Source organism: Curcuma longa, chromosome 21 (genome assembly GCF_044706935.1).
Source record: "Curcuma longa cultivar G26 ecotype Majalengka, Jawa Barat chromosome 21, ITB_CL_G26_1.1, whole genome shotgun sequence".
NCBI lineage: Eukaryota > Viridiplantae > Streptophyta > Magnoliopsida > Zingiberales > Zingiberaceae > Curcuma > Curcuma longa.
Genome location: NC_133881.1, coordinates 457,003 through 484,483, shown reverse-complemented (window position 1 = coordinate 484,483; position 27,481 = coordinate 457,003). Strand labels below are relative to the sequence as shown.

The 27,481-nt window shown below is 35.8% G+C and overlaps 2 protein-coding genes across 2 annotated transcripts; both read left to right on the top strand.

The window, feature by feature from the left end:
- The first annotated feature begins 14 nt into the window (after positions 1-14).
- Positions 15-16,139, top strand: LOC141814899 (HVA22-like protein a). The gene is made up of 5 exons (XM_074702853.1): positions 15-190; positions 1,099-1,125; positions 1,232-1,354; positions 15,392-15,638; positions 15,742-16,139. Exons 1-5 carry the CDS (start codon positions 135-137, stop codon positions 15,916-15,918), a joined length of 630 nt encoding a protein of 209 aa, XP_074558954.1. The 5' UTR covers positions 15-134; the 3' UTR covers positions 15,919-16,139.
- Positions 16,140-18,619: 2,480 nt separating this feature from the next.
- On the top strand, positions 18,620-19,361 carry LOC141814898 (small ribosomal subunit protein uS9-like). Its single transcript, XM_074702852.1, has one exon. The coding sequence runs from the start codon at positions 18,648-18,650 to the stop codon at positions 19,083-19,085; it is 438 nt and encodes a 145-aa protein (XP_074558953.1). The 5' UTR covers positions 18,620-18,647; the 3' UTR covers positions 19,086-19,361.
- The last annotated feature ends 8,120 nt before the right edge of the window (positions 19,362-27,481 follow it).

Below are 27,481 nucleotides of genomic sequence, written 5' to 3'. Positions count from 1 at the left end.
AAAAAAGAAAAGGGAATAAAATTTTAGAGCAGTTCGCTGACTGCGATCGCCGTCTTCGAACGATGGTTGACGGGTAGAAAGAACGCGGAGTAGGTGATGCTTCAGATCTGAGAGACGCAAGAAAAGAAGAAGCGATGGGTTCGGGAGCTTTGCTTAGTTTCATCGCTAGGAATTTTGATGTTCTAGCAGGGTATGCATCCGCTCTTCCCGATATCTTCACTGCTAACATTCTTTTGGGAAAGCTGTTGTTTTTCTACGGGATTGTTCGATTTAACTTCAAGATTTTCTTGGAATGATGAAGAAAGATTGTTTTTTTTTCATTAGATTAATTCAATACAATGAAAAAAAAAAGTTAGTTTAATTATATTTAGAAGGATCGATTTTGTCCTCTTCTTTTTCTTGGCTTCAATCTCTAAGTCTGACGTTTGAGTTCTGTTTTCTTTATGGTCATGGCTTAAAGCAGTGTATAACTTTTTTTTGCAATCACATCCCTGTAAAGAAGATAAGAGAACATCCAAAACTTCGATCCATGATTGTGCTTCTTATCAGAGTTAAACATTCGTTCAAGTTTCATTTAAAACATAAAAAGTAAAAAAAAACAAACAAAAAGGAAAATTATGCAAGCCGACAGTTGAAATTTTCACTTTTCGTTAGAGATAACAAAGCAGATTAGCTGACGCTAGGAATACACTTTGTTTGGTCACATTCTTTGCTCCCTCTTTGTGGTGAATTATAAAAATGCAGACACAATTTTGTTTCCTTATCGTTTCTGTGTATATGCTTCTTATTCTTCTTGCAATCTTGTTTAGTAGTAATAATTCAGGACTAGCTTTTAAGTAAAAAATGGGAAAATGAATGAAAATAAAGTAAGAACATTATGAAGGAAATCTATGAGAAGGGAAGGGACAAAACAACTTTTGAGGTCTAGAGACAAAAATAATGAGCCATGAAATCATAGACAAATGCAACCTTCAAGTTCATGCTGTCAAAATGCAATTGATCTAGTTGCGTATAAATTAGAGGCTTGACATGGATCGTCTTTTTTTTTTTGGTTTTTTTCTATATTATCTATCTGACATGTATTTTGCATTTATGCAGACCTTTAGTCACACTTGTCTACCCCTTGTAAGTACCATTCTAAACTCTAATTGCAAGATGATAGAACTTTTGAAAGAAGTTCTCAAGTTTACAGATTTATTCCGAGTAGTTATACTTTTCTTGGTCTTGACAGGTATGCTTCTGTTAAAGCAATAGAATCTAAATCTCCAGAAGATGATCAGCAGTGGCTTACCTACTGGGTGCTGTATTCTTTAGTTACTTTGTTTGAGTTGACATTTGCTACACTCATTGAATGGTAATTACTCTTCATATCATGGTTATTTATTGGTTAGATTTAATTTCATGTTCTTGTCCTTTGATAATCATGCTACGATATTTTGTTTATACAAATACTAACATGTGATTTCATTTTGATTGTTATTACTGGATTGAGAAGTTAACTAACATAAACTTTGCTTGGCTCTCAACATAGATAGTTTGAAGTTTGGTTTAATGCCCACTTAATTTAGTCATAACTCCTCCATATCAAATATGGCTAACTTGATATTATTAGTAACACTTAGTCCCTAGTTATTCAGAGCACTGAGGATAGGTTGCTCACAATGTCTTCTATATTAAGAGTATTTTTTTTTCCCATGCAATTAGCATGAAATGACCTACGCCCACTTCAATATGGTAGCAGAGCCACACTTATACCTTTGAATCAAGACGGGCACGAGGGAGTGTTTCAAGCTTGGTTACCCTATGCCAACATTTCTAAAGGAAACAAGTGCACTGGTTGGTGATGTAGGTATATTAAGATGCCCCTCTCCATAGTTATTAAAGTCGCTTGTTTGGCTATGCCTAGGCGCAACCAGGCGAGCCTCTTGCGCCTGTGCACCTTAAGCTTGCGCCTTGTTGAAGAGGAGGAAGAAATCAATCTTCAGAAAATCGATGAATATTCAGCTATACAAATTTGAAACATCTGGTGATGATGATAATGATATGATTGAGGAAGATAATGAAGATTTTGATGATTTAGATATTTGAAGTTTTTTTTTAATTTGAATTATACGCATAATATATTTATTTGCTAGTGAATTTTATATTTACATTATTGTTTAATATTTTATGGATTATAATTTTGTTAGTGAAATATTTTAGTAGAAATTCCCTATATATGTTTGAATTGTAAAAATTTATATCTAGAGCATCTTGTTTTAGTAAGGTGTGTGTCTCACCTTGTGTCGTGCGCCTCAGGCCCCATAATACCTATACACTTTTAGGCGCCTCATGCCTTAAATAACTATGCCCCTCTCTAATCATTTTGGATGGAAAGTGCTCCACCTTGCTTTAACACAAAGTAACAAGATCCTGATGTGGGTAAAAATCATCCCCTCATCACGGGTGTTCTAAATGGATGATGTAGGCAAGTTTCTGAAACAAGCAGCCAGAATGTCTTCCATCTGGGTGGAAGTGAAGATGGTAAGTTTCCCCACTTGAGCAACTGGAGGGATTTGCACTTTATCTGAGCTGAAGTATTACACTTTTAAAAATAGGCAACTTAAAATAAAACATCATAATTCCTCATATTTGAGTAAAGAGCTAGAGGGTCTAAAGAGGTGACCTAGAAAAAAAGATAAAGATCTGGGCAAAGAGCTGAAGGGTCAAACAAAAAAATCAACTTGAAATAGAAGTCATAAGATCTCAGATCCATTAAAAGAGCTGAAGGGTTGAATGGGGCAACCTATGTCATAAATTCTTAGATCTGAGAAAATACCCAAAGGACCAAAGAGTCAAGCCGTCTTCTCAGTTGGCCACTTTGATAGAAGAAATATTTACCTCTTTCTCATTACACATATAAATTGGACAATAACCATGGAATACTTGTATCCATTATCTTCTTTTAAAGGGTCCCCTTCAACCTTTTGTTTGATCTTTTTCAATCTGATTCAGAAGCATCCTAAGCACAAAATCAACTTATCTACAGACTGTATCATAAGCAAAACTATGCCCATATTTGATAATGTCTGAATTTAGTAAGGAATCTAATTAGCTTGGAAGGAAAGCCATAAGAGGTATGCAGAGTGCATCCACCCTCAGATCTTGATTGCCTACGGCAAATTCATGTTCTTCAGCTGATGCAACTGTGGCTGTCGGAAGTGCCACCAGTTCCGGTAAACAACAAGTTCTAATGTTAAGGTGACCAAGGAGAAGAACAAGAAGCCTCTGATTAGCTTCAGCAGCAAATGGAGCTTCTCAGTAGCATTGGCTCACTGAAGGGAAACCAACCTTTTGCTGACGACTCCAAACAGCATTCACAACATTGTTGTTGTTGACACGAGGTAGCTGGTGATGTGGTGGGCCTTGAGAAGTAGCATCCAGGCAAACTTCTTGGCATTCTTGCTGGGCCTTTGTCATCACTTACCATCCTGGAAAACCTGACTTTGGAACCATCTCTCACCTGCAAAACTGCAACCTTTTGCGAGTGGTGAGGGAAGCAACATGCAGACCATCTTTGCAGTAACCTTTTGCTAAATAAAGGCATGACTTCCAACAGCATCCCCTAGCCATGGCATTAGAACAATGAGGGAAGTTGGCAATGGACCACCTCCGACATTGGTGGTTCCCGTTGTTTTCCATCCCAACTTGTAAGGGATTAGCATATCGTCTTTGTTGTTGGCAGATTTAGGGCCAGTTATGGTGATGAAGTGTGAGATGCTAAGTTGATAACTAGACATATCAACATTTAACGAAGTTATAAATAAACAAGAGGATTGAACTCTTGATGTGTTGATTTAAATTTCCATTTTATACTTAATCTTGGACTTGAGGAAAGTAGGAAAATTACACAAGAAAAAATTCAAGTGATTTGAATTCAGGAGGTCTTCTTGGAAAGCCTTCCCTCCCTTCTTTTCTTGAGCTTCCAAAAACTTGGCTTTCCTCTTTGGAGGAAGGTTGTCGCTGTCGACAGACTGTTTTATTCCTCTTTTGATGTATTTGTTCCCAACAACCTTCTTATATTTGAGAGTGAGAACCATTTCCTCTTTTGATGTATTTGTTCCCAACAACCTTCTTATATTTGAGAGTGAGAACCATTAAAGGATAAGTGAGGGATGAACTGCATGGGTTTAGAAGATCAAGTAGTTGAAGGAGCCCTTGGCAAAGCTAAGCCTACCTGACAACAAAGTGGCTAGAGTTCTTAAAATTCTCTATGACTCCGTCCAATTCCTTGATATTTTTTATGACAAGTCGGTCAAGCTCTTAGCAGTGAGCATGGTGATTTCTTTAATGACTTTACTATGTATTATTGCAACAATCTTTAGGACAATCATCAACTCAATAACTGGATGTCTAAGTTGGTTTGTAGGACTTAATTGGACTTATTTGGCTAAGGACAATTGAGCTTGTTGAGCAACTGGTTGGAGTAATTGCTCGTGTTTCAAGTCATTTTCTTCTCTTTGGTCTTAGCCTGTGCAAGCTGAGTGGTCAATTCCTCACTTTCTTCTTGGTAAATCCACCCTGGCGACTATAACTTGCTTCAGTTGGAGCTTTGTATTTTTCACCTGAATCTTTCTCATCTTCTTGAGGAACAAGTTGACATGCACCATGACATCCCCAACCCAATTTTGAAAAGCAAGTTTTTGTGGAAGAAACAAATATTATCCTTAATGGAGCAACAAATTAGTTCCAATTGTAAAGCTTGAGAAATAGATGTGGAAGTATGATGCCATAAAGATAACTTTGGGCTAGCTTGGAACTCTTCCATGGCTTGTTTGAGTCCTTTATCTGCAATGGGCTCAAAGTGTCTAGGACAATGGCTCAGTAGTTCACCTACCAATGAACTATAGGGCACCTAGCAAAGTCTAATACTTGGTCGATGGGATTGAGTGGATCCACCCTTAGTTAGACCCAACCCCGAGTCGGGTCCGAATCGGACTCGTAATCGGGTCAACGAACCGATTACTCGTTGACGTTAAATGGGCCAGAATTGGAACTAAGGTCGGGTCGGTTCCGGTTCAAGCCTCAAAATAACCATGAATCGGCAGTTCAACCATATTATTATTTTATTGATATTTTTTATTTTATAGTTGGAAAAAACACAAGAAAAAGAGAGTGAAACAAAGCGGAGCAACAAAAGGGGAAGGAAAGAGAAGGATGGGAAAGCTTAATTTATAGGAAAGAAATATTTTTTTCCTTTTTTTGAACGCTTAGATGAGGAAGAAATGAGTGTATGCAAGGATACTTTAATGATCTTTTCTTCTCCTTGAGTAGTACGCCAGTACCTTCCAACAAGATTGATCCATTTGGATCTTGGTCATGATGACCTTTTTCTTGATTTTGACGATTGGATCTCTATGGCTAAAAGGAAAAACGAACATTGACCAAGACACGACAGAATCACTGACTTCTTTCTTGATAGAGATGTACCGAAGCTCTCAAGCGGTAGGGCCTATGTTGAAGGAGTAAGCCTTTCACGACTATCTTAAGAAACGCCTAAAACAGTTGTTGTTTGGTTTCCGACGCAATAGGAATTCCCTTTGTTAACTCTAATTACGATCTTTCCGACTAAGAATGAACCAAAAGATCTTCCAACCTAGAACGGAAAGGATCCGAGTTGAAGCAATGTCTATGTCTAGCTTAAATAAACCTACCGTAATCATAAAAATTGATGTATAGATTGTGTTATCAGGTTTAATCACATCGGCGGTTGAAAAAGACCTACCGTTAATTGATGAGCCTCGTGAAAAGAAAAAAAACTAAAGGCTATTTCAACCGTTGGAACTATTGGTTCCGACCGTTCAGAATGGTTTCGACCGTTCAAAAGATTTTTTTATTTTTTAAATGGTTGAGATTATTTAAACCCGTCAAAGTCAGTCCCAAGCCCGATTGAAAAACGACGAAGGTTGCGCGTTAAGTTGTCAGCCAGCATGAACTTTCAGATAATGTTCAATGAATGGATCCATTAAACTATTATGCTAATGCTAGGATGTTCCCTGCTAAGGAATGTATTGCAGGGTCCGACTGCAACATTTTGCTAAGGACTATGCATCTTTATGAGAACTCGGATGTAGTATTAAATATTCAAGAGTTCTCACACCATAGGTTGGGTAAGAACAAATATTATAGGAAATCTATTTGTCTAAGATTTGTAACATGAAATTTAAAAACACTCACTGGTAAAGCAATAGAGGTAGTAGATACTATGATTAAGAGAAGAATTAATATTTTATATGTATAAGAGACAAAATGGGTAGGAGAGAAGGTAAAGATGATAGAGAATTTGAATTTTAAGTTATGGTATACAGGAATGAGTAAAATAAGAAATGGAGTAGGTATTATTGTCGATAGTTCGCTAAAGGATGAAGTATTAGGAGTAGTTAGAAAGGGGATAGGAGTATAGCTCTCAAAATAGCGGTGGCGAAAGAAATTATTAATGTAATTAACATATATGCACCTCAAGTAGGGTTAGATGAACACACCAAATCTAGATTTTGGGACGACTTAGATAAAGTATTACAGAACATTCTGTCAACCGAAATGATTTTAATAGGAGAAGATTTAAATGGACACGTAAGTGTGAAAAATGAGGAATATGATAGGGTGCATGAGGGTTATGAGTTTGGGATAAGAAATGAAAAAGGGAAAACTATATTGGATTTTGCGATAGCATGATTTTATACTAGTTGATACGTTTTTTAAGAAAAGAGAACACCTGCAACCGAAATGATTTAATAGGAGGAGATCTAAATGGACACGTAGAAGTGAAAAATGAGGAATATGATAGGGTGCATGAGGGTTATGAGTTTGGAACAAGAAATGAAGAAGGAAAAATTATATTAGATTTTGCGATAGCATAATTTTATACTAGTTGATATATTTTTTAAGAAAAGAGAAGAACACATGGTCACGTTCAAAAGTGAATAATCAATCGAAAATTAACTTTTTTATGGTTAGAAAGAATGACAGAAAGATTTGTTAAGATTGCAAGGTCATCATTGGAGAAAACTTAACTATCCAACATAGATTAGTAGAGTTGGATATACGCCTCAAGCATAGCATCACAAACACATTAGGTGAGCAAACGACCATCACCTAGGAAGTTGTAGTGGTATTCGTGGCTTACTACGAGAATCTCCTTGGTATGCAAGCAAACTGTTCACCATTGGACAACCACACCTTATATTCTGGACTGGTTCTTTCACCTACTGATCAACAACGTTTGATCAACCTTGTTAGTCTAGAAGATGTCCGAAACGGACTGATGGACATTGGCAATGATCAGGTGCCAAGGTCGGATGGTTATGAGCCAAGTTCTTCAAATCTGCTTGGGATATAGTGAAGTTCGATCTGTTTGAAGCTGTGCAGGAAATTTTCACATCAGAGCATCTTCTCAAGCAATGGAATCATACCTTATTGGTGCTCATCCCCAAGTTGAACCACGCACCAAACGTCATGGATTATCGTTCAATCTTATGTTGCACGGTCGTATACAAGCTCATCTCCAAGATCTTGGCCATAAGAATGCAAGAGGTCATCGGAAGTCTATTGGATCAGACACAAGCGACTTACATTGAAGACCGATCCTTAGTGGAGAACATCCACCTTGCTCAAGAACTACTAAGGAAGTATGCATGGAAAAGGATCTCCCTAAGGTGTGTCCTCAAAGTCGACCTTCAAAAGGTCTTCGACACGGTGGATTGAGATTTTTTATTGGTTGCTCTACACAGCTTTGGTTTCCCACAACAGTATGTCAATTGGATCTCCGAATGTATATTACAACAGTATCTTATTCTATGGGAATCAAAAGGGTAATGCATGGATTTTTCAAAGGGCGACAAGGCCTCCGTCAAGGTGATCCCCTATCATCATTCCTCTTTGGTTTATGTTTAGAAGTTCTTTCTAGATCTCTCCGAGTCATAGCTAGGCAGCTCGGCTTCCACTATCATCCGATGTGTACGGGCACCGACATCACTCACCTAGCATACGCGGACGACTTATTTTTTTCACCCAGGTTGATGAATCTACTGTTGGATTGCTTGCAGACCGCCTAGCAAAGTTTGAACCACTGCTGGGATGCATCCTAACCTCACAAATTCCAACATTTACCTTGGTGAAGTCAATGAACGAACTAAAATAGATTACTATAGCTCATCGGATTCCAGTAGGGTGGCCTTCCTATTCCGATACCTCGACATACCCTTGGCTGCGGCGAAACTGAGAACTAGCAACTATGGGGCCTTGACGGATGACATACTGCGTAAACTCATGACATGGCCCAAGCACACGCTGTCCTATGTAGGGAAACTTGAGTTTGTTAAAACTGTTTTGCAGGGCATCGTGATCTTATCTTTTTTTTTTTTTTGATTTTTGGCTTTGGCACCAACTAGTCCCCTTTGACCGGCCCTGCCCCATTCCAAGTCCCCACGGTTGTTGACCTACATTCCAGTTACCAAATATGTCATATTAAACCCAGTCGCTCCGGAGGAATCGAACCGTGGAAGTGGCCTTTGTTTGAACGTCCAAACATGTCATTTGTCGGTTCATCCAAACATTAGGTTCTAGCTGGGTACCTTCCTATTTTGATACCTTGACATACCCTTGACTACGGTGAAACTGAGGACCAACAACTATGAGGCCTTGACGGATGACATACATGCGTAAACTCGACATGGCCTAAGCACACATTGTCCTATGCAGGTAAACTTGCATTGGTTAAAACTATTTTATAGAGCGTCGAGTGTTTTTGACTCTCCATCTTGCCGATTTCAAGTGCGGTTGTTGATAAGCTATATGTCATTTGTCGCTTCTTTGTTTGAAGGTCCAAACACCCGCTGATCTCTTGGGCTACAATGTGCTTATCCAAGGAGGAGGGAGGGTGTTGAATGTGGGACTTACGGGCTTGGAACTCCGCTTTGCTCTATAAGTCCCTATGGAATCTACAACACAAAAAGGACTCACTTTGGGTGAAATGGGTCCATCATCAGTACCTCTAGCACGTTGACTTATGGGATTGGAATGCCAAAGTGTATGACTCACCTTTGATCAAGAAATATTGCAACTTCAAGACACATTATGCAGCAAAATCGGCTCCAAACAACAGGTGCAGAACTTGCTATCCACGGTTCGGTTTTGTCTAGCAGGGGCAACAGCTCCGTATGACTTCTTCCGGTCTCAAAGCGAGCCTAAGACATGGGCGAAGGCTATATGAAAGCCCTACCTCATGCCAAAGCATCAGGTTGCGTTATGACTCCTAGCACAAGGTCGCCTATGTACCAAGGATAAGTTGGAATACGTGGAGTGCAAAACCTGTCCATTATGCAAGCGGGCTGATGAATCATTGGACCATATCTTCTTTAAATGTCCTATTAACGCTGCTCTTTAGGACAAGGTGAAGACTTAGTTACAATTACGACACGAGATGACCACCTCCACGCGAATACTAGAGGTTTTCCTCCGGAGATACCGTGATAATGACCGCTTGACTAGAGTTAGATACTTAAGCATGTCTTGTACGGTCTTTTTATTATGGCAAGCATGTAATCGCTGCTAATTTAAGGGAGATATCCTTGATGTTGAGAGGATGAGAGAGATGCCCCTGATGTTAAGAGGATGTTTCGTAAGATCCAAACGCATGTCTTTTGCTTTGCGTGCATCTAATATATATGTATCTTCTCATGTGATATATAAAAACTATTTACCTTTCTAAAAAAAATAGAAAGAAAATATGTACGACTTCTAAAATTAAATGGTGGAAATTAAAGGATGGGATGTAAAATATATTTAAGGAAAGGATAGGAGTACAAGTATTAAGAGAAATAGATGATATGATATCAAAGTTAAAAATAGTAGTCAAGAGTGTACTCGGTGTAGTCAAAGGGGCGTGTTCCACCAAGTAAAGAATATTGGTGGTGGAATGAGAAAGTACAAGAGAAAGTGAGGGAAAAATGAATAACCTATAAGGTATTATATACTTATAAGAATGAGAAAAACTTTAAAAAATATACAATAGCTAAGAAAGAGGCTAAGAAAGCAGTAAATGAAGCTAAGAATAAAACTTTTGAACACTTATATCAAAAATTGGATACAAAAGAAAGGGAAAGAGATATTTACATAATAACTAAAGCGAAAGAGAGAAAGACAAAAGATCTTATTCAAATAATATGTATTAAAGATGAATGCAATAGAGTACTAGTAAATGATGAGGAAATAAAAAAGCGATAAAAGAGATATTTTTATCAACTTTTTAATGAAGGTTTAGGTGATACCACTTAACTTAGGTAATTTAAGTAGGTCAAATGAGTATAAAAATTTAAATTTTTATCGTAGAATTTAAACTTTAGAAGTAGAATAAACTTTAAATGGGATGCAAAATGAAAAAACAGTTGGACCAGATGATATTTCGATAGAGGTATGGAAGTGTCTAGGAAAATAAGGTATTGAATGACTTACAAAGTTATTCAACCTGATATTGAAAACTAAAAAAATATCCAATCAGTGGAGGATAAGTACTCTAGTTCCCTTATATAAGAATAAAATAAGATGTATAAAATTATGACAAACTATAGGGAGTATTAAACTAATGAGTCATACCATGAAACTTTAGGAAAGAGTAATAGAAAAAATTAAGTAAAGAAACTATGGTGACCAAAAATCAATTTGGATTTATACTTGGAAGATCGACAATAGAAATTATACATCTTCTCAGGCAACTAATTAAAAAGTATCAAATAGAAACAAAACTTACATATAGTATTCGTCGACCTAGAAAAAGCTTATGATAGAGTCCTAAGGAAAATTATATGGAGAATTCTAGAAAAGAGATGTGTTAGATAACATATATTGAATTAATTAAGGATATGTATGAGGATGTAATGACAAGAGTGAAGACTTCAGACGGATTAACTGAAACGTTTCCCATAAAGATAGGGTTACATCAAGGATCAAGCTCTAAGTCTCTATCTTTTTATACTAATCATGGACGAACTCACTGGATACATCCAAGATACGGTACCGTGGTGCATGTTATTTGCAGATAATATTATTTTAGTAGATGAGACACATGAAGGAGTAAATATTAAACTCGAATCTTGGTGGAAAACGTTAGAAGTGAAAGGTTTTAGGCTTAGTAGAGTAAAGACAGAATATATGAAATTTAAATTTAGTAATATTAGACATAATTAGATAATTATTAAAATAGGAGATGATGAGTTGCTTGTAACTGAGAGTTTTAAGTATTTAGGATTATTTTTGCAAAAGGATGAAGGGGTTGAGAGATGTCTTACATAAAATACAAGCGGGATGGTTGAAATGGAGGAGAGCGTCATGTGTTCTTTGTGATCGTAAAGTACCTCTAAAACTTAAAAGAAGTTTTACAAAATAGGGGTTAGACCTGCTATGTTATATGGAGTTGAATACTGGACTATAACTCGAGCATATGAGTAAAAGATGAGAATTGCAGAGATGAGGATGTTAAAGTAGATGTGCGGATATGCATAGGCAGGATAAGAAATGAAATTAGAAAAAAAGTTAGACTATTGAGGAAAAATTTCGAAAGACACGTTTAAGATGGTATGAACATGTACTTAGATTACCAATAAATGCTTTAGTTAGGCGATGTGAAACTATGACAAATGTGCATATCAAACAAGAAAGATAAACAAAAAAAGATTTGTTTAGCAATAATAAAATAAGATAAAATTTATTTAAATATAAATAATAATATAGTAAGGGAATAGAGTCCAATGGCGTAGAAGGATTCATATAGTTGACCCCACCTAGTATGATAAGACTTCATTGTTGTTGTTGTAAACGATTGAGATTATTTGATTCCCAAGGTAACATGTTGGAGAAGTGAGTAATAATGTCACTTCCTAAGGTAACAAGGTAAAAAAATTAGCAAACTACGTAGGCTTTGATATTCCTATACTTTAAGGGGATACGTAAACAACTTAAATAAATGTAAACCTTATTTTATATTTTTATATTTTTATAAATTTATAATTTTTAAATATTTTATAATTAAAAAATATAATTTTGAACCGTCGCGAACTATAACCGGCGGTTCTGAACTAAGATTAAAGGTAGACATTCCTGGAATCGTTGAACCATCAATTCTAAGCCATAGGCGGATCTACCCTTGGTTGATTCATTGTCTAGCTCCTCAAAAGTTTCCACTCAAAGGTCAGGGAGGTATTGGGCTTTGGAAGTCACTTTGACACCTATGTAGAGACTTCAGCAACAATTTGGGGATTTAGAGGAAGTGTATTTATTGCGCCCCAAAGGGAGTGAGGCTATTAGAGTAGAGAATAACTCAACCATGATGGATTCAAAGATGCTGATTAGCCTAGAGAGAGGACTCTGATAGAGGGAATTTGGCTGTAAGGACTTAAAGTTATACCTAGTGATGAAGTTTAGATTCTGTGAGTTTTGGTAGCAATGGAAGTCATGCTCATGTGGAAGCTTGCATCAAGGATCTCAATGATGGTGAGCACATCAAGAGAGTGCTTGGGGAACTCTCTAGTTCACATCCATGTCTACAAGAGTACGAAGGAAAATGCATTACTAAATTAAAAGTGAATAGGAGAGTTTTTAGAGGCTAAGATGCCTTTAGTCTTCCATCCAGTTCAGGGTGATATTTGGTAGCATCCCCGAACAAAGCAAACTCAATACCCTTGGTTAGGAGTACCACAAGTTAGCGCCAAGAGTTGGTTGAGAACTAAGGTCAAGTTTCCGATGTTTCACAGTTTGATGATGAGAGCATGAAGAGGATGTCGGATTCCAGTTTAAAGGAATTACACAATTATATAGAGAATGTAGGCATTCTGTTGAAGAGGAACATGTAAAGTTTGGAGTTTGATTTTTCGTACTTTGCCATATTCTTCTGAATTTTTGAGTGAATTGTTTGGCCTAGAGAGGTTTTGGTTGCTTAATGAAAGAGAAAAGGAAAAGTCATCAAATAGTTTGCTCAAGTTATATTGAAATCTGCCCAAGTCAGAATCTAGGTAAATAGTTAGGCCAAAGTAAATACAATTCGGGCAACAGTGTGGACACAACTATGATTACCAAGCGTACCAGAAAGGAGGTGTGCAAACTTCTTGAAAGTAAGGTGGACAAAACTATGGCAAAACAAAATATGAAGTGTTAGTGCTTGTCGATGTAGTCTTAAGTGTTTTAGCAGTAATAAAGAAAGCGCCAAGCCATAAGAAGACAGATGGAGAGAAGTTAAATGTAAGGTGGACAAAACTATGGCAAAACAAAATATGAAGTGTTAGTGCTTGTCGATGTAGTCTTAAGTGTTTTAGCAGTAATAAAGAAAGCGCCAAGCCATAAGAAGACAGATGGAGAGAAGTTAAATGTAATATTAATAATTTCTAAACTAATGTCTTATTTATGGAGCTGCCATGTAGGAGAAGACAAAAAATCAAAAGGGCATGGTTGAAGAACAGTAGTACTCACGGAAGATCAAGGGTTATCTTGAAAAATAATAAAATATCAGTAAAGTTTTTGTATTAAATTTTAGGTTGTGAAACTTGATACAGGGAATAGCTGATATGGGTAAATTCATCTGCTAATCATGTTTGTTCTAGATGGATGATGTTAATAGGGATCAATCTGTATGCATTGAGCTCAGCTGGTAAGAGCCTAGCAAGTGTCCAGGCAATACTCAGCTGGCAGTTAAAACCATACGAGCATTTGGATTCACCAATTGGGTTTGCCTGGGGTAATTCCTTATTGGGATGATACTCACTTTAAGGCCTATAAAAGGGGAGTGAAAGCCATCTAGAGAGGGACATTTTTACTGCATTTGAAGAATAGTTATGATATTCAACAAAACATGAGGCAATACTATTTTTGCCACCTCAAACATCTCTAATCCCACCTCTACCAACCAACCAAAACTTAATCCACTTCAACCCATTCAACCCCCGGCCCAAACTATTTTACTATACTTTGCAGCCAAGCTCCACCTCAGTACTACTAATCAAAGTTTCTCATACAAGCTACTTATCTTTCAAAACAACTTAACCCACACAAATCAAACTCAACCAGTTTGGTCACACATCACTAGACTCTCAACCGAGTTACAAGCAGTTTGGCTGAACTAAAACAATAAACCTACTCAACCTTGTTGGAGTCTTCTCCACCTGATCCCCAGTAACCAATTTTCCCAATTGAGGTTCGAACTAGTTGGAACAGCTAACCGACCTCCCTATCTGTGATAGTTTCAACCATACTAGATGCTTATTGACATAAATTTGACCAAAGTAGCTACAAAGACGTTTTTGCAGCGAGCCAAGTCTTCTTCTCTCTTAGTGTTGCTACTATGTCTATTTGAACCTACCTGACTATTGGGTGCATTATTTGAAACAGTAGGCTCTTGTCATTTTTTTTTATATAAGTAGGGTAAATATATTAAGAAGTAGCATGTACAATCTAGGTGCTCATAGATCTAAACATGTGTTTGGATCTTGATGAACATCCTATCAAGATTCGGCACCCCTCCATCAAAATTACAACAGTTTCTAGCTTGCCAAATAAGATATATCATACAAGACATAGCCAAAGTCTTCAACTTTGCAGTATGCCCTGAGCCTCTGATCTCCCTTCTCCCTCTTGAAGACTCGTCACATCCGTCTCGCGGTGCTCATCTCCTACTAGATACCCAGCTAAGTGCGCACTCTGGTCCACAAGGCCCTGCTAACTGAGCACCTGAAGAAGAGGTGCTCCTGAGTCTCATCCTCCTTTTGGCATTGGGGGTAGGTCTTGCAAGGTACATAAGGAAGTCTATCCTTAGTCTACAAACATCCATGAGCTAGTAGCCACAACACAAAACTATGCTTGGTCATGATGTCCGACCTCCAAACCACTGTAGTCCAAACTGGTTGCTTATTAATTGTATTAGATTGGGTCTTACTTCCAAAGAGACAATTGCTGAGTCAAGGTACGTGGAAAATGTAAAAGGAAGGTCAATACCTCCGATACATATGATGGATTTTATGTACAAATGTTAAAGGACTATGTAAATTAATATGAACATTTAAGTGATCAAGTGTAGTTTGATGTTGATGCAATTTTACATAATTGATAGTGCTTTTCCCCCTCTGGATGGTGGTCTTATGATTAAAAGTTTAATCTCATGATAAATGGTGATTATCTACAGACAAAACACAGAGAAAATTCTGGTAGCTTTTTTCTTTTGCTTGGATTAACCATTACGTTGCCTGCTAATTTACTTGAATAATAGTTTCTAGGATTTGCAAGTTACACAGTTTCTAGGATTTTGCAAGTTACACATAGTTTCCTAACTTGTATGCACTAACTTCAACTGCAACACGTATTTTTGTTACAGGCTGCCATTTTGGCCTTATGCAAAGCTAATATTTAACTGCTGGCTGGTTTTACCATACTTCAGTGGTGCCACATTTATTTACAAAGATTTTGTGAGACCTATGGTTTTGAATCAACAGACCCTGAACCTTTGGTCTCTCCCTTCAAAAAGTAGCACCTTTAGCAAGTCAGATGATCATGTTCTATTAGCCGCTGAGAAATTTATTGAACAAAATGGAACAGAAGCATTTGAAAAACTTATAAGCAAGGTAACTACAACTTTTGCTCAGTTCCGAACCTAGTTTTTTCAGTATCTGGAGCTTCCTTAAACCAACAAAGGTGTGATCAACTTCTATTTCTTTGCTTTTGAAGGCCGGAGGTTTGTCCAAGCCCAAGAAGAAGAACATCCATGCAACATTTCACGACGAGGGAGATGACAGAGAGGATTCCGAGTCTTGGAAGATGAACAGTTTTGCTGGGGAATCAAGCTCTTGGACAAACAACAGTTTTATGATTTTTGATGATGATGCTAATAGACTCTGGAATTAGAAGTTGAAGTGTGCAAATTTGGCAGAATCGTCAACATAGTTATGACCTCTTGACTTTGTATCTAGATCTAGTTGCATACTTTTCTTTCTTTCTTTCTTTCCTTTTGGGAATTTAGTTTAATTTGTCTCCATCCTTTTGGGTGGCAATGAGATGCTTATTTTGTATAAATTGTAGTCAGTTTGTAAAGTGTTCCGTAAATATATGCAATACAAGATTGAGTACATTGCTATATTGTGTAATGCTGGAGAAAGGATGACTGCCATATTTAGATCCTATGTCTTCTATATTACAGCTCTTTCAAATCTTTACTTTTCAGAACAGTTGCCTTAAACTATCATTTAACATGTCACAAAAAGGTTTGAGCAAAAAAAAAAGCAATGTTTTAGAGATACATATTTTGGAATTTATGGAGCCGAAGATGATCTATCATGATATCAATTCCTAAGTGTAGAGAAAATGATGCTTTTAACTCTAATCATGAACAATTATATTTTCATCAAATTGTATGCGATCATTAGTGAGTGCATGCTTATTATAATCATTTCTATATTATCATTATGGTTGATAATCGTAATGTACATTATGAAACAATTCTAAAATGGATAAAGGAAATAAAATGAGTTTGGTCGAACCCTTTGTGGTATATAAACTTCCACAACAAGAAGCAAGTGTCTTCTCTCCTTTAAAGCAATATACTTCTTCTACTCTGCAGTTGAAGCTCTAGCTACAGAATTGATGCACATCAATGAGTGGATTCTAGTGAGCTTGTGTCTAAGTCATATGGATCACAAAGTCTTCTTATTTCGTAGTGTTCTTTGTGCTCCAGTATTGATCTTTGTCTGAAAGTAAAGTGGGGAAAGTACTGAGTGAAAAAGATAGAAAGGCGAATTGATTCGACTGCTGATTGCACAACACAGAGGTGATACCTCTCTTTTACCTCTTTCCTTGGTTCAGAAATAGTTGTCACTGACATTGAATTGTGAGTATATTTTAGGAGTACGTTTGATTCATAATCTTGATTTGATATATTTATTAAATAATCATATAATCTTATAATAAAATATAATTTAATATTATTTAATTTAATCTTGCAATAAAAACTTATTTATTTGAAGATTTTAATATATAACCTAATTTAATATTTACTGTTACCTTTGGTTAAATCTTAAATATTTTTACAACTAAATCAATTTGATATTTAATTAATTTTTTAAAAATACATAAATTAAATTAAATTTATAATATTAATGATAATAATAGGTTGATAATATATATAATAAATAAATATAATTTATTTATAATTTTTAAAATTTAAAATAAATTTATCATATATATATATATTAATAGGATAATTCCATTAAGGTTTGAGAAAATCTATTTAAACTATTCTATTTAAGTTAAGATTTGATTGAATTGATTAACTAAAATTTTAATTAAAAACTAAAGTTTACTTCATCCCTACAAATGTTGCCCTCCCTCTCACCCATGTTTCCTTGCTTCATCGCTCACCTCGTCGTCGCCTCCTCACTACTGTCTCATCGTCACCGCTCCTTCTCTTGCCCCCATCAAGGGCCCATAAGAGAACAACCTGCATGAGGCACTCGCCACCGTCACCACTCCCCTCTTCCCCATCGCACACCCCTTTTGTCGTCGACATCGAAAAAATTAGAAGATAATTTGAGAAATTTTTTTTGTTAATCTTCGAAATCATAGAAAATCGCACGTTGTCGAAATCTTATTCTAGGTTATATGTTTTCTTACTAATATTTGCTAGGTTGTAGCGGGCATATCGATTTATATAAAAACCATTTATAACTTAAAACAAGATTAAATAATATAACCTTGAGTCCATAACCAAATTTATCAATGATAACTCTCAACCAAATATACTATAATAGTTTAGCCAAATCAAGTAAAATTTTAAAAAAATTTAAATTTAAAAAAATACTTTATTGATCTATATATTAATTCTTGAGCCCACACTAATTACTAAATAAATTTTAAAAACTCAAATAGATTTGTTACAGTCCAACATCACTGGTGGTTCAGAAAATTTATTCTTCTTGAGCCTTCTCAAGTTGTCACACCTTTTAGCGCGTGATTACTTGTATGGAAAATATAAAAGAAATGAGGAAAAGGATCACAAAAATGGATAAGAAATTTTATCATCTACTTAAAATTTGATGATCCTTAATTTTCCTTATTTCTTCCATCTGGAAATCTAATATCTTCACATTGATCACTCCACTCCACTAAAGATTTAAACAAAAGTGCTTTAGGCTAACAAAGAATTGTTAAATTTTTTATAATTTAAATGACACATTATCTTTTGTTATTAGGAGGTAAAAAATTATGAAAATTTATTTTATCCATTTTTTAGTATATTTATAGATAAATATAAGAATCAAAATAGTTTATTTATTTCACCACATGAACTAAGTTAAGGACGTTATATTTATATTCCATTTTTTATTTTATTTTATTATTTATCAATTTCCTTTTTACTTAAAATAATATTAATATTTGCAATGATAAATATCTAAATAAGTCGCCTCTAACCAATTAAATCGGTTCAACTCCAATCTACATGATGGCCGATAGTATGAATTAACCGGACCGGAACGGTCCAGTCTGAAGGCTCCCTTTTCCTTATAGGTAACCCGGTCCAGTATATAAGCCACAATCAGGGTTAGGGTTCCATTTTGATTCTTCTTCGTCGAGCGGCGACCATGGCGACGGCGCCGACGGAGTCCGTGCAGTGCTTTGGCAGGAAAAAAACAGCGGTGGCTGTGGCTCATTGCAAGCGTGGACGTGGGCTGATCAAGGTGAATGGCGTGCCGATCGAGCTGGTGAAGCCGGAGATCCTGCGCCTCAAGGCTTTCGAGCCCATCCTCCTCCTCGGCCGGCAGCGCTTCGTGGGCGTCGACATTCGCATCCGCGTCCGCGGCGGAGGTAAGACCTCCCAGATCTATGCCATCCGCCAGAGCATCGCTAAGGCCCTCGTCGCTTACCACCAGAAGTACGTCGACGAGCAATCTAAGCAGGAGATCAAGGACATACTCGTCCGCTATGATCGCACCCTCCTCGTCGCCGACCCCCGCCGATGCGAACCAAAGAAGTTCGGTGGTCGTGGCGCGCGTGCCCGGTTCCAGAAGTCCTACCGTTAGATCCATGACTTCCTGCAATACCAACCTTTCCTCAGAAAGGTTCAACCTTTCTTGCCTGGGTTTGCTTTCTGGTTCTGTTGGCTTGAATTTTGAGTAATAATTGATGCTTTAGCTATATTTTACTTTATATTATGCTTTATCTACGAGGAAACAGCCTCTGTTAGACTCAATCATGTGATTTGGATTGTGCAAACTTGTTTATCCGTGTAACATCATGCGTAGTTGTCTAGCCGTACGCTTTCTAGCTACCAAGTAATTTGTTTATCTTTTAGGTTTTGTTTTGATGTCAATGCTCGATTCTTGGACTGTAGTTTTATGCATGCGTGTGTAGTTCAACAAAGTTCTATGAACTGGTTATCGTAGTGAGCTATTCTCTTTCATTAGCATGTTCTAACTGTTATACCTAGAAAAATGATAGACAAGCCTGTTCTGGATGATTGGGAATCAATTTGATTAACCTCTATGAATTGGTTATGGTGGTGAGTTTCTTGTGGAATCAGTGTGAGCATTATCTAATGATCTATCTGTTATAGCTGGAAAGATGATAAACGATCATGTTCTGGATGATTAAGAATAATGAGTGAGGTGCATATGTGTGTTACAGGGCACTTTGTATGGTGGAGCGTAGAATAATAAGTTTTGTTTCTTGGGCATGTACATGCTAAAGTTCTCAAAGGATTGGCATGATCAGAATTTGCTGGGAGAATATTATGAGATTTCATATTCCTCTAATCTGCGATTTGAGGATACCAAGCTTGTAAATTATTAGGCATTGCTGGTTATTGATAGGAAATTGGTGTGTTTTATTAAGTCCGGATAAAAAAGGAAGGTCTCTTTAGGTTGCCACCCAAATAGGGAGATATTATGTATGGATCCTTCAAAATATTGGTGATTGTTCACTTGAATGGTAATAGTAAGTGGCTTTTCCCTTATTCAATCATCTTGAAGTTTCATGTGGTATGTTAAATGATGTTGCTGTTGCTAAATCACTGGTATAGTAAAGTTTCATTGATTTTCCATTTTTGTGTTGGCAAAGATTCTTTCATTTATTATCAGGCAAAACTTTATGATTAAATTCTTAGTGACAAACTGTTGATTTGGGGTCCTTGTTTAATGCAGATTAGGACAATTAATACCCACTTTCTTATGGTTGAATGTTATCCTCAATGCTAGTTCATTTTCTCAGTATCCAAAAAACTTGATCATGGTTGATTTTGAAGGCTACAAATTGATTAGCATAGCTGAATAAATAAGCATAAAATTGGGTGTGAGTTGTTTTGAATTTTTCAGTCTTTAGCATTCTAAAATGTTCAATCTAGGAAGTTCTATTTTGATGAAATATTAAATGGCAAGATGATTTATAATCAGTAGCATATTTTATGCTAAAATTTTAAGAGCATTTTAACAAATATGAACCTTTAAAAATCTCGAGTAGAATATCCATTTTTTTAAGATTAAATGACTTTATTTTAATTGAAAATTTAACCACAAGTTAATAATTTTTTTTTTAAATTTTGTATTAATTTTTAAATTTTAAATTAGTTTAAAATTAAGAATGATGTTTCTTTCTACTTAAAAGAATATACTCTGATAAAAAGCTAATTGAAATCTAATTTATGAATTATTTTATTTGATTTTTAACGCGCAAGTTAATTTTAAAAATGAGTTTGGAGTTTTAAAATTAAAGGTTTTAACTATTATAAATTCTTAAATGCTTTGAATAGTTAATCTCTTTTAAAATTAAAGGTATTTGTGTTAATTTACATGAGTTTGGACTTTAAAAATTGAAGTTCTTAACTATTATAAGTTTTTAAATGTTTTTCTTTTAGTGTCTGGTATCTGAAAAAAAATAATTTTATTGTTTTCGGGAAAGGTTTGGTATAAAGCAAGTAGTTACGAGAATAGATTTTTATCATTAACTTTGTCGAAATACAATGTTTACAGTATTAACTCTGACACCATAAACATTGAAACTTGAAATGCAGTAATCGAAGAAATATAGTTTATGAATACTCATTTTGTATAAATAGATACATTTTGTAATTTTTATTATATTTTACTAGTATCAGAGTAGATTTTGATTTGAATTTCTTTCCCTTCTCTCTACTCTGTGCTTCTGAGCATTCCTCTTCTCCCATCCATGGCTGGTGCTTTTATCACAACTGAACAACTCTTTGAGCTGTTCAAGGCCATAATTAGGGATTTTCATGCTAGATCATTTTCCTCCTCGATTCCTCTTCATTACAAGATTCTACCAAGTGAGACTGAAGAAATAAAACTTACAACCCAACTGTTCAACTCTATTAATTACTTTGCATGGTCTCGACAAGTCTAGATAGCACTTTCTATTCGAGACAAAGAAGCTTATATTACGAGCGAGCTTCTAGCACCTAAGAGTTCTGATCCTCATTACAAATGTTGGCACAAATGCAACAATTTGGTCGTCACATGACTACTTCGGTGCATTGAACAAATATTGCTGCATCCATCTCTGATAATGCCATAGCTTATGAAATTTAGACAACATTGCAGCGACGTTTTACAAAACTAGACGACACTCGGGTAGCTCATCTTCAACGAGAACTTGATTCACTCACATAAGGGTCCCTATCCGTGGATGAACTGTTTGTGAAATGCAATGCATTACTACAAGAATATAGCATCTTCTGACCAGTCCCCCAATGTTCTTGTGGAAAGTGTGATGACTCTTGCTTCAAGCTGTTTAGAGAGCAAAGAGACAAAGACAACCTATTCATGTTTCTTACTGCTCTCAACTTAGAGTTCAACATCACCAGGTCATAAATATTGAATCAAAAACGCTTCCATCCCTAGATGAAGCTTATCACTTGGCATATCAGGAGGAACAAAGGCTTAAACAACTCGTGTTGCCACTTCCAGTTGAAGCATCTACCCTCCTTGCCCACAAATCTGGAACTCCTCGCCCCAATATTGGTGCTGGACCTTCTCACCCCAATAATAGTGCTCCTACCAAATACTGCACCAACTGTCATCGCACAAATCACAACATTGAGGAGTGCTACCTCCTCATTGGTCTTCGACCTAACTACAACAAAAACAAGAAAGGGAAAGGAAAATTTAATACTTCGACCCTTGGTGGCAATGATGATGAGATTCTTTCATTATCACAAGGATAGTTGAAGCAACTGATGCAAAATGGACAGAACTCATCTACACTTGTTGTGACTGACTCAACCGCTCCCAATCCTGAGCAAACACAAAATTTCGTTGGTAAATCTTTCTTTTTAGAATCACATACACACAAAACACATTTAATTCTATAGGATACTTGGATAATTGATTCAGGGGCTAGTGAACATATGTGCTCAAATTTTTTCCTATTTTCTTCTACAAAACTTGTCATAGCTTGTGTCCTGTTTCCTAATGGTAATGAAGCACTTGTGACTCACATTGGACAAGTTACCCTTGGTCATAATTTAATACTTAATGATGTTTTATATATACTGCAAGTTTTATAGTAAATTTGATTTCGGTTCATAAACTGCTTATCAAGAATTTGATTCAACCATATTTCTTTCCTAATGCCTGTTTTCTTCAGGAATTGTCTTCCAGGATGATGGTTGGGAAGGCTAAGCAAAAACATAGTCTATACCTTCTGTAGCAATTACTCATCACTAATTTTACTTTCGATTTGCAATATGTGAACAATTTTGCTATATCTAAAACTTTCATGTCTAATTTTGTTTACTTTGATTTATAGCATTTTTGGTTGAGTCACACATCTCATTGTGTTATTCCTTACATTTCTAAAATTTATCCACAAATTCATAGTTATCCAAATAAGATTTGCTCGACTTATCCCAAGGCAAAGCAAAAAGATTACCCTTTACAGAGCATGTTGATGCAATAACCTTGTTTGATCTAGTTCATATGGACACATGGGGTCCATGTCATACTCCTACTATAGGTGGACAACGGTTCTTTCTCACCATCATAGAAGATCATTCACGAGCCGTTTAGACATACCTTATGCATCAGAAGTTTGAAGCATAAAAAAATATTACAAATCTTTTATCAACATGGTCCTGCTCAGTTCCATAAGTGGATTAAAATCATCTGATCTGATCAAGCAAAGGAATTCAACTTCTTTAACTATGACCAATAAGGTATTGAGCATCACAAATCTTGCGTGGAGACACCTGAGCAGAATGGAATTGTGGAGAGGCGTCACCAACATTTTCTCAATATGGCTCACGCACTATTATTTCAGTCCAATCGACCGAAGAAATTCTGGGACAATGTCGTACTCACAGCAACACACCTAATCAATTGTATACCGGTTCAACGACCCCATTTCGTGACTCCATATGAGAAGCTCACTGGAAAAGCACCAAAATATTGGTCTTTAGATGTCTGTGCTTCGCCTCAACATTGAAACACAATCGCACGAAATTGGATGAACAATCCCGGTGTTGCATCTTCATTGGCTATCCAGTCGGGATGAAAGGATACAACCTCTGTAATCTTGAAAATGAAGAGATTTTTGTCTCATGAAACATCGTCTTTCACGAAGATGTTTTCCCCTTTGCTTCAGAATATATTTCTCGTCTGAATGCATTCCTATAACGGGCCTTCCAAAAATCAACAACTCCAATGGACTCATTGAGGAATTTCTACCAACAATTGATAAGCCCGAAACTGCCAAGACAAGTCCAGCCCAACCAGCCGAGACAACTCCAGCCCAACCAGAAATTTCCTCTCAAGATGTAGACAGTGAACACATTGAAGAGCAATTTGCAACGACTGAGAATCACGTTGACCAAGAACTTACTCTTGAAACAACAACGGAAGATGTTGCGGACCTTAGACCTCGATCTCAATGAATTCGACAATTACCCAAATATTTGAGCATCTATCAACACGATATATCTGATCTACAAGCAAATCATAGCATGACTTATCCCATTCAAAAATACTTGAGCTCCGTCAGATTGAGTCCTCATGTAGCTTTTACTTCAGTTCTTTCTACAACTATGGAGCCACAATCATATGAGGAAGCAACACAACATACTGAATGGATATCTGCCATGGAAGCTGAATTAGCTGCACTCGATGCCAATCACACTTGGAAAGTAGTCTCTGTGCCAAAATCAACACACATGATTAGTTGCAAGTGGATTTTCAAGGTGAAAATGAATGCCGATGGAACTATAGAACGACATAAGGCACGCCTCGTTGCGAAAGGTTATAGTCAAATCAAGCACTTTGATTACAAAGAGACTTTCAGCCCCGTCATCAAGCATACTACAGTTCTATTCTTTGTCCTTACTATGTCACAGTCATGGTTTCTTCGGCAACTTGACGTCAACAATGCCTTCCTCAACGGAGATCTTACCGAAACCATTTTCATGGATTTACCACCTGGCTATCCATCTACAATCCCATACTCTAGTCAGGAGAAACCGGCTTGTCAACTCACCAAAGCATTATACGACCTCAAATAGGCCTCTCGGCAATGGAACTTAAAATTCTCAGAGGTCCTTCTTCGATATGACTTCTAGAAGAGTCCTGTTGACCATTCTCTTTTCACATATACTAACTGTGATCTATTCATTGCCCTTTTAGTATACGTTGACGACATTGTGGTTGAGCACCTCTGAAACAACTCTGGAACATTTAGTTAGATATCTTGGGGGATAACTCAAGCTCAAAGATCTTGGTGTCCCACACTACTTCCTTGGTCTAGAGGTAGCCCGATCAAAGAAAGGGATTGTCCTATGCCAACGAAAGTATACATTAGACCTTCTTCATGAGTATGGTTTACTGGGCGCAAAACCATTTCAAACACCACTCCAAAGCAATCGGCATCTTCATTGTTCTGATTTAGAGAAGATTGATCTTACCATATATCGAAAATTAGTGGGTAAGCTCATCTATTTAACGTTTACCCGACCTGACTTATGTTATGCTGTGCAGGTTATGCCCCAATACATGAGCCAACCCACCATCGAGCATTTTAAAGCAGCACTCCGAGTGTTACGGTCCTTAAAGGGATCCCCTGGATGTGGCATTTTCTACTCTAACATCTCACCTCTCACAATAAAGGTCTATAGCGACAGCGATTGGGCAAAGTGTTAAGATACCCTACGCTCTGTTTCAGGATACTGTGTGTTTCTAGGCAATAACATTATTAGCTAGAAAGCAAAGAAGCAAAATTCTATGGCCAAGAGTTCAACCAAGGCCAAATATCGAGCCATGTCCATAGCAACATGCGAAGTCCTTTGGGTTCTGAATCTGCTATGGTCCTTCCATATCCCACATGATGTTTGTGTCCCACTGCTGTGTGATAATAAGTCCGCCATTCAAATAGTCGTCAATCCAATCCAGCATTAACGAATGAAACACTTCAACGTGGATTGACACTTTGTGCGTGAACAAGTTGAACGCCAGCAAATCCAAGTTTTATATGTGAGCTCTCAATGCCAATTGACGGACATACTCACAAAAGGGTTAGATGTTAACCAGCATGAATGGATTATGGTCAAGATGAGTATGACTAACATCCATTCTCCTCTTGAGGGGGCATGTCAAAATATAACCTTTACAGCATTAACTCTGTCACCATTGAAACCTGCTAATGCAGTAACCGAAAAGACACAATTTATGAATACTATTAATGTATAAATAGATTCTGTAATTTATATGATACATTTCTTTGAATAAAGTTCTTTTACTAAATTTTACTATCTTTGATAAACTTCATTAATGTGTTGCAAAAGTCTGTGTTTGATAAAGTTTTTAATTTTATTCCACTAATTAATATTTTAAAATCCACCAAGGTTTAATATCTTTGAAACTTCTCCTTGATTTTATTGATATCAAATTACTGAATAATACTTTTAATTTATTGTGAAAATACACAATCTAACCTTTGGAATGCTTATTTTACATTATTTACTAACCTTAATGTCTTTATTTATTATACATTATGCCACATTTATTTATACATTAAGATAAAAATGTTAAAATAAATGTTTGATTTAATTAATGAACAATAATACTTGAATTGAACTAAGACGAACAATAACATTGTATTTGAAATTATTTGATTTTTCAGAGACCTTTTTAAAGAGGCCTAACCCATAGTGTTCTTTTTTTTTAATTTTTATTTACTGACATAAGGTATAGTATTGGATGTGGGATTACTTTTATTCCAGAAGTAATAAGAATAATTTCCTTTCAATAGTAGGATTTCAAACAAAAATAAAAAAGGCATTTCTTTTTTTATTAACATCTCTTTTTTATTTATTATTAAAGCAACATCTCATTTCATTTTTTTTACTTTTTAAAAATATTTTAATTTTTAATGTGGTTATGGTCCAGATGGAATCAGAAATTTTATACTAGTAGAAGAATGAAGGAACAAAAGATGTGTATTTATATTAAAGGGACGATCGTATTGTAATTTTTTATTCATCTTTTATTTTTATACTCTTATAATTTTTACATTAAAAAATTCACAAGTATTTGTCATTATCACCTCTGGCTCTGGCCTTGATTATAGTAGTTATAATATCTAACTATTATAATATAAAAAATAAATTAAATATAATTATAAAAATGATAAATTCTAGTGAGTCCCATTGATTATTTCTGGGGGTGATCGATTCGGCCTCACGGAAGTTTCCATCGGTCATCAAGGTAAATCGAGAAGTGCATGCAGCGGTTAGACGGTCAGCATCCTTTGATTGTACTTCCCATTTAAAAAATTAAATATAATTATAGTAATTACAAATAGTAATTATTATTCAGTTGTAATTGTTATGAATCGTAACCGTTATAATTATATAATAACTATACAATTATAATAGTAATTATTGATAATAATTGTTATAATAGTGTTTAAGTAATTTTGATTAAGTTTGAGTAATTTTAATAAGTTGATAGAGTATTTTGATATAAAAATATTATAATTTTTTTGATAAATTAGGGTAATTTAATTAAAGTTAATTTTATAAAAATTGATTATTATACGTTGAATAGCTGTCATATAACATTGGAACGATAGATGGCGTATTTATTTTTTCATATTGAAGTTATTATTTACCCTACTCGGTAGTACATTCAAATAAAGATATCCTCATAAATAATCAATGGGGCTAATTAAGATTTATCATTTTCTTATAATAGCTAAAAAAAAAAGAGAAAAGTGATGTAGTTAGTGGTGTATATTCCAAAGAATAAATTTTTTTTATATGTATATTGCAGTAAGTTATATTCGGTAGTACATCAAATAAAGCTATCTCCTTAAGATTATGATCAGAATTCAAGAATCTCACTTAGGATACATTACACTTAAAAGAGTTTAACAAATTTATGAATATTATTCATCCGTTAAAATTCATCTGTATTTTTTA